The sequence below is a fragment of the Procambarus clarkii genome, chromosome 24 (assembly GCF_040958095.1).
Source record: "Procambarus clarkii isolate CNS0578487 chromosome 24, FALCON_Pclarkii_2.0, whole genome shotgun sequence".
In the NCBI taxonomy this organism is placed as follows: domain Eukaryota; kingdom Metazoa; phylum Arthropoda; class Malacostraca; order Decapoda; family Cambaridae; genus Procambarus; species Procambarus clarkii.
The window spans coordinates 7,986,293-7,994,152 of NC_091173.1; the positions used below are offsets into that span (position 1 = coordinate 7,986,293).

At 47.0% G+C, this 7,860-nt stretch overlaps 1 protein-coding gene across 1 annotated transcript; it reads left to right on the plus strand.

The window, feature by feature from the left end:
- The first annotated feature begins 266 nt into the window (after positions 1 to 266).
- Positions 267 to 2,893, plus strand: LOC138368265 (uncharacterized protein DDB_G0290685-like). The gene is made up of 2 exons (XM_069330816.1): positions 267 to 277; positions 1,180 to 2,893. The coding sequence occupies exons 1-2, from the start codon at positions 267 to 269 to the stop codon at positions 2,891 to 2,893; spliced, it is 1,725 nt and encodes a 574-aa protein (XP_069186917.1).
- Positions 2,894 to 7,860: the final 4,967 nt, after the last annotated feature.

Genomic DNA, 7,860 nt, shown 5'->3' on the forward strand with positions numbered 1-7,860 from the left:
GGACTTGTCCGAAAAGCTATGTGTGCTAGTGACTGTACAGAGATGTTAGAACTCTTGTATATATACATTAATAAATAAAATAAAAATAAATAAATAGTACTCACCTTACACCAGTTTTGTGTGACACTTAGATAATAGCTTCAAAATTTGACACACACGCACACACACACACACACACACACACACACACACACACACACACACACACACACACACACACACACACACACACACACACACACACACACACACACACACACGTAAATATGATCAAAACGTAAGAAAGCAGAGGGCAGCCTCTGACCAGTTGTTGTCAATGCATTAATCTAAGAACGTGTGGAAGGCGGGGCTAGGAGCCTAGCTCGACCCTGTAAGCATATCTAAGTGAGTACATCTAGGTGAGTACACCCTGTGAGAGGGGGGGGGGGGTTCACCAGAGAAGAGCCCAATAGTGACCCAGGGAAAGAGCCATAAGAGCCTTCCACACCATCGGGCTTTAGGTAGACGCATTATGTATCAGATCTGACACACATCCCTTTCCCTGGCGGCTTAGTGAATGTGTGACAGCGATAGCTTGGGCCAGGTATTAACTCCCAGTCTCCTGGACCATTAAAGAGTAAAGCGACGCTGCATGTTTAATAACTGTATTACACTTAATTCTCTTTGAGCCTTCTAATGCACAGTGGAAATTTTAATATATATTTATTATTTAATAATACTGAACCAAAATGTAGAGAGAATGTGTTCATTAAATTCACCGAACTGAAGGTGATAATTAACAGTAGAGTACGTAGGCCATGTGCAAAAGTTTGTTGAGGTCTCTCTCTCTCTCTCTCTCTCTCTCTCTCTCTCTCTCTCTCTCTCTCTCTCTCTCTCTCTCTCTCTCCCACCCTGCCTCCATGATAAATAAATACATGGAAGTAAAGAGCTCTATTGTCTTATCTCTCTCTCTCTCTCTCTCTCTCTCTCTCTCTCTCTCTCTCTCTCTCTCTCTCTCTCTCCCACCCTGCCTCCATGATAAATAAACACATGGGAGTAAAGAGCTCTATTGTCTTACACACGAATGACACTCAAATTGAGCTACACTATCTGCAAAAAAATTAGCTTCCTCATCAATACATTCACAAATAAATATATAAATATAAGGGAAGCATGTCAGGAAAGATAATATCAAGCCAGGAAGGATAGCAGCAGGCCAGGAAGTGACCCAGAAGGCCAGGATGGAGGTAGTGGCACTTGGGATGGAGGCAGCGACACCTGTGATGGAGGCAGCGACACCTGTGATGGAGGCAGCAACACCTGTGATGGAGGCAGCGACACCTGTGATGGAGGCAGCAACACCTGTGATGGAGGCAGCAACACCTGTGATAGAGGCTGCAACACCTGTGATGGAGGCAGCAACACCTGTGATAGAGGCAGCGACACCTGTGATGGAGGCAGCAACACCTGTGATGGAGGCAGCGACACCTGTGATGGAGGCAGCAACACCTGTGATGGAGGCAGCAACACCAGTGATGGAGGCAGCAACACCAGTGATAGAGGTAGCAACACCTGTGATGGAGACAGCAACACCTGTGATGGAGGCAGCGACACCTGTGATGGAGGCAGCGACACCTGTGATGGAGGCAGCAACACCAGTGATGGAGGCAGCAACACCTGTGATGGAGGCAGCGACACCTGTGATGGAGACAGCAACACCTGTGATGGAGGCAGCAACACCTGTGATGGAGGCAGCAACACCTGTGATGGAGGCAGCAACACCAGTGATGGAGGCAGCAACACCAGTGATAGAGGTAGCAACACCTGTGATGGAGACAGCAACACCTGTGATGGAGGCAGCGACACCTGTGATGGAGGCAGCGACACCTGTGATGGAGGCAGCAACACCAGTGATGGAGGCAGCAACACCTGTGATGGAGGCAGCGACACCTGTGATGGAGACAGCAACACCTGTGATGGAGGCAGCAACACCTGTGATGGAGGCAGCAACACCTGTGATGGAGGCAGCAACACCTGTGATGGAGGCAGCAACACCTGTGATGGAGGCAGCGACACCTGTGATGGAGGCAGCAACACCTGTGATGGAGGCAGCGACACCTGTGATAGAGGCAGCGACACCTGTGATAGAGGTAGCAACACCTGTGATGGAGGCAGCAACACCAGTGATGGAGGCAGCAACACCAGTGATAGAGGTAGCAACACCTGTGATGGAGACAGCAACACCTGTGATGGAGACAGCAACACCTGTGATGGAGGCAGCGACACCTGTGATGGAGGCAGCGACACCTGTGATGGAGGCAGCAACACCAGTGATGGAGGCAGCAACACCTGTGATGGAGGCAGCAACACCTGTGATGGAGGCAGCGACACCTGTGATGGAGGCAGCGACACCTGTGATGGAGGCAGCAACACCAGTGATGGAGGCAGCAACACCTGTGATGGAGGCAGCGACACCTGTGATGGAGGCAGCGACACCTGTGATGGAGGCAGCAACACCTGTGATGGAGGTAGCAACACCAGTGATGGAGGCAGCAACACCAGTGATGGAGGCAGCAACACCTGTGATAGAGGCAGCGACACCTGTTATAGAGACAGCAACACCTGTGATAGAGGTAGGAACACCTGTGATAGAGGCAGCAACACCTGTGATGGAGGCAGCGACACCTGTGATGGAGGCAGCAACACCTGTGATGGAGGCAGCAACACCTGTGATGGAGGCAGCAACACCTGTTATAGAGACAGCAACACCTGTGATAGAGGCAGCAACACCTGTGATAGAGGCAGCGACACCTGTTATAGAGACAGCAACACCTGTGATAGAGGCAGCAACACCTGTGATAGAGGCAGCAACACCTGTGATGGAGGCAGCGACACTAGACACAGCGGTCAATAACGGCACTACAGGCTGAAGAGCACAAAGCTCCCTTGTAAACAAGGTAATTACTGCCTCATATGCGTCCCGCCGCCACCAGGGTAATCCAATAGTCGACCGTAATGAGTAGGTAACAATGTGACTAACGCCGGTAATAAATGAGTAGCAACAACAATGGGTGAACCTGAGCATCAATCGCTGAGTCAAACATCAATGGATGAGTCGCTGCGTTAGTAACAGCCGAAATGAGTTACAGTGACAATAGGCGAAACATAGCATCAATATATCAATCATAACATCAATGGTTTACTAACAGAACAAATGTCTGATTGATAATAATTATATGAAGAAAGTGCTAGACCAGTAGAATCCATCCTCCTGTTTAGATAGTTACTATATAAATAGATAGATAGATACTATCTAATAGATGCTATCTAATAAATACTATCTATTGTGACTCGTCAATAGACACGAATTCGTACGTACTTTGCTTTTAGATAGTAGTATACTGACTAATAAGGAATTCTTTTAAAATAAATGAAGCTAAACCATCATCTTAAATATTCTTAGGCCTTGTATAGCACACATATGTACTATATTAGGCCTAAGATATCGTGTATTAGGCCTAGGGAGGTTAGGTTAAGTAGTTTAGTTTGTCAAAGCAACACAAGTAAAAAAACAGTTTTCCAGTTTGTCCAACTCAATAGTTCAGATTTCTACTTTTGTTGTACGTCGGTATATATACTATGGTCGTCATCGTTAATAAACTACCATCCTACTCACTACCAAAACAGTAGGATGGGCTGACCAGTCAGACTATAGCCCATGGAAGGAACATGCAGGCAGGATAGGAACTGGGAGAGGACGGAGGGAAGGATCGGTCTCCAACCACTTGGGCCATCGGGAATCGAACAACGACCTGCACTGATCACTCACACTCTGCTTAAAGTCATAGGTCACCCTGACCAGATTATATTGTATCCTTGAGGCTTACACACGTGCCGGGGTCGTACCCCACACTGAGGTGAACACGAGCAGTGACATGATGGTATCGCTCAACCTCCACGGTACTGTAAACATGTCCCCCATGCATGGAACACTAGTAAATACAAAGAAGTCCACTACGGGCTCACCATAGCCCGTGCTACTTGGAACTTTTTGTTCCAGGAACAACAACAACAACTAGTAAACGTGGTGATGGTGACAGACTCCTTGATGGTGGCGGTGGGGGGAGGGGGGGAGAGAGAGAGAGAGAGAGAGAGAGAGAGAGAGAGAGAGAGAGAGAGAGAGAGAGAGAGAGAGAGAGAGAGAGAGAGAGAGAGAGAGAGAGAGAGAGAGAGAGAGACAGAGACAGAGACAGAGACAGAGAGAGAGAGAGAGAGAGAGAGAGAGAGAGAGAGAGAGAGAGAGAGAGAGAGAGAGAGAGAGACAGAGACAGAGACAGAGACAGAGAGAGAGAGAGAGAGAGAGAGAGAGAGAGAGAGAGAGAGAGAGAGAGAGAGAGAGAGAGAGAGAGAGAGAGAGAGTGGTGAAGGGATGCCGTTCCAGACACCTGGACACATTTTTAAAGTGTACTGAAGTCTTGTTATGTAACTGTCGTATTTTTGAGTGTGTGTGAGAGGGGGAGGAAGGTGGAAGGTCTGTGTTGCCTTCTGCACATCACTTACTCACTCGCCCACTCACTCACCCACTTAGTCCTTTACTCACTCACTCGTTCACCTACTTATTCCTTTACTCAATCATTAATTCCCTTACTCACTCACTCACACACTCTTGCTCATTCACTCACTCGCTTATTCACTCACCCACTCACTGACTCGCTCAATCAATCACTCACTTACTCAGTAACTCATTTATCGTCACTCAGTCACTTCCACGATCATTCACTCACTCCCTTACTCATTCACTCACTTAATCTCTTGCTTACCCACTCACTCACTCATTCAACCACCCACTAATTCACTCCCTCATTTACTCAAACACTCACTCACATCCATTTCACTCATTCCTTTACTCAAGCTCTTGCTCAATCACTCACTCACTCACTTGGGCACTCACTCGTTCGCTCACTACGCACTTAATAATTTCCTAACACACCATTTGGCCTCTGTCGTAGCAAGCTGCAACAGACACTAGACCTTGCAACACTGCGAACTGGGCTGCAATAACACATGCAATATTACTAATGGCCTCTACGGCGCTATGATTCCTCCATTCTCGCCAATATGTATGTTTATGTACACTTGTTGTGTTGAGTGCTTGTGTTGTGATGAGTGCTTGTGTTGTGATGAGTGCTTGTGTTGTGTTGAGTGCTTGTGTTGTGATGAGTGCTTGTGTTGTGATGAGTGCTTGTGTTGTGTTGAGTGCTTGTGTTGTGTTGAGTGCTTGTGTTGTGTTGAGTGCTTGTGTTGTGTTGAGTGCTTGTGTTGTGATGAGTGCTTGTGTTGTGTTGAGTGCTTGTTGTGTTGAGTGCTTGTGTTGAGTGGTTGTGTTGTGATGAGTGCTTGTGTTGTGTTGAGTGCTTGTGTTGTGTTGAGTGCTTGTGTTGTGTTGAGTGCTTGTGTTGTGATGAGTGCTTGTGTTGTGTTGAGTGCTTGTGTTGTGTTGAGTGCTTGTGTTGTGTTGAGTGCTTGTGTTGTGTTGAGTGCTTGTGTTGTGATGAGTGCTTGTGTTGTGTTGAGTGCTTGTTGTGTTGAGTGCTTGTGTTGTGTTGAGTGCTTGTGTTGTGTTGAGTGCTTGTGTTGTGATGAGTGCTTGTGTTGTGATGAGTGCTTGTGTTGTGATGAGTGCTTGTGTTGTGTTGAGTGCTTGTGTTGTGTTGAGTGCTTGTGTTGTGTTGAGTGCTTGTGTTGTGTTGAGTGCTTGTGTTGTGATGAGTGCTTGTGTTGTGATGAGTGCTTGTGTTGTGTTGAGTGCTTGTGTTGTGATGAGTGCTTGTGTTGTGATGAGTGCTTGTTGTGTTGAGTGCTTGTGTTGTGTTGAGTGCTTGTGTTGTGTTGAGTGCTTGTGTTGTGATGAGTGCTTGTGTTGTGATGAGTGCTTGTGTTGTGATGAGTGCTTGTGTTGTGTTGAGTGCTTGTGTTGTGATGAGTGCTTGTGTTGTGATGAGTGCTTGTGTTGTGTTGAGTGCTTGTGTTGTGTTGAGTGCTTGTGTTGTGTTGAGTGCTTGTGTTGTGTTGAGTGCTTGTGTTGTGATGAGTGCTTGTGTTGTGTTGAGTGCTTGTTGTGTTGAGTGCTTGTGTTGAGTGGTTGTGTTGTGATGAGTGCTTGTGTTGTGATGAGTGCTTGTGTTGTGTTGAGTGCTTGTGTTGTGATGAGTGCTTGTGTTGTGTTGAGTGCTTGTGTTGTGTTGAGTGCTTGTGTTGTGATGAGTGCTGTTGTAATCACAAGTTAGTAGGAATTATTAGCTAGAGGAGCATTACTACAACACTTAACGAATGATGATTGAAAGTACATGTAAGTAGACAGACTATGGATCACATATCTAAGAAAGGTCAATGGATTAAGACCGAAGCTGTTTAGCCAAATGATTAATTCCTGGAAGGAGGAATTATTCTTCGTCAGGCTTCTAGGAACAAGATTGCCTCTCTAGGGATAAGGTTAATCGGATTATACCTTCCTTGAGAGGTGGGGTGAAATGGTTGAGGTAGATGGCTGACTGGAGTCAGTCTGATTGTGGGAGTGGAACTAGGAAGTCCTCCGCATCTCCGGTTGTGGCAGCAGCGAAGTGTAGCAGACAGCTATGCGAGAGCCTGTTGTGATCTTAGTGACCAAGTTAAGTCTGCAGTATGTGAGTATTGAATGTAAGACTAACCGGGTGTGGAGCGTTGTAGTAATCATTCCGTATTAGGGACTTAGGCGGAAGTTACGAGTGTGGGTGGTGATCGCGGAGGTCAAGTGGTCTATGGGTATTGGAAGTGTATTGACCTAATAGAGTATGTTAATTAATATAGTATTATTTGTCAGAGTCTATTCTTTGTAATTAAATGACAAAATCCGACGGCCTTTAAATACCTTCCGTATGTTCATTCATTGTGTTCCAGTACAAACCTAGTGGTACGCCTCAAGGGTCTGGTGTGTGTAGGAGTACACGGTGGTAGTAACGGTTGCTGAGGCAAGGTGTTATGTGTTGTGTAATCGCTGTGTTCGGAATGAACCGGGGTTCAGCGTCACGACATATTTGGTGGCAGCGCAAACAGGTTTGGAACACTTTGAGAGATGAAGGAAGTGTGTTACTGGTTTAGTTGGTGAGGGAATGTTCGGGAATTGGTAGACGTTGGGTTGTGTTCAGGACGGTGGATATTGGAGTGAGGAAGGGAAGGTGTGTGGGCCAGTAAGTGGCCATAGTGGGGTGTGGGGCCAAGGTGTGTGGCCAAGTGGAGTGGCCACGTTGTGCGGCAGGGAAAGGTCCCCTAAGGGGTGGAAACAGTAGTGTGGATAACTGATAAGTGACGTTGTTAATGGAGGCTTAAAATTATAAGTGATTCTAGTGAGATTAAGGGAATAAGGCCAAGTAAGGTTACTGTACGGTAAAGCGTCAAGCTGGTTCATACACGAGCACATAAGGGGCGAGTAGTCATGACGGGTACGGGTAGTAATAGGGGCGCCAGTGGCCAGGCCACGAGTAATGTCGGTCAGGGTGAGAGTGGTGATAACACGGCGGCGTTGCTTACGGCGCAGGCGGCAGCGTCAGAGACAATTGGGCAGGTTGCACAGTGGTTGAAAAATGTGTTGAGCACGCATGAGACGACTAACGCAGGACCTAAGGTATATGGAGACATACCCACGTTTTGGGGCGCCAAACGGGATTCGAAAGGTCAGTTACTGACGGATATTAGAACATTTTTCTTTGCTCTAGAGAAGGCGACTAGTGTGGGGTCATGGTCGGATCAGGCAAAGATTGCATTGGCATATTCCAAGGTGAAAGGGGAAGCAAAGACCCTGCTCAACTCGGCGGAAATTAGAGAAATAAATAGTTATAGCGAGTT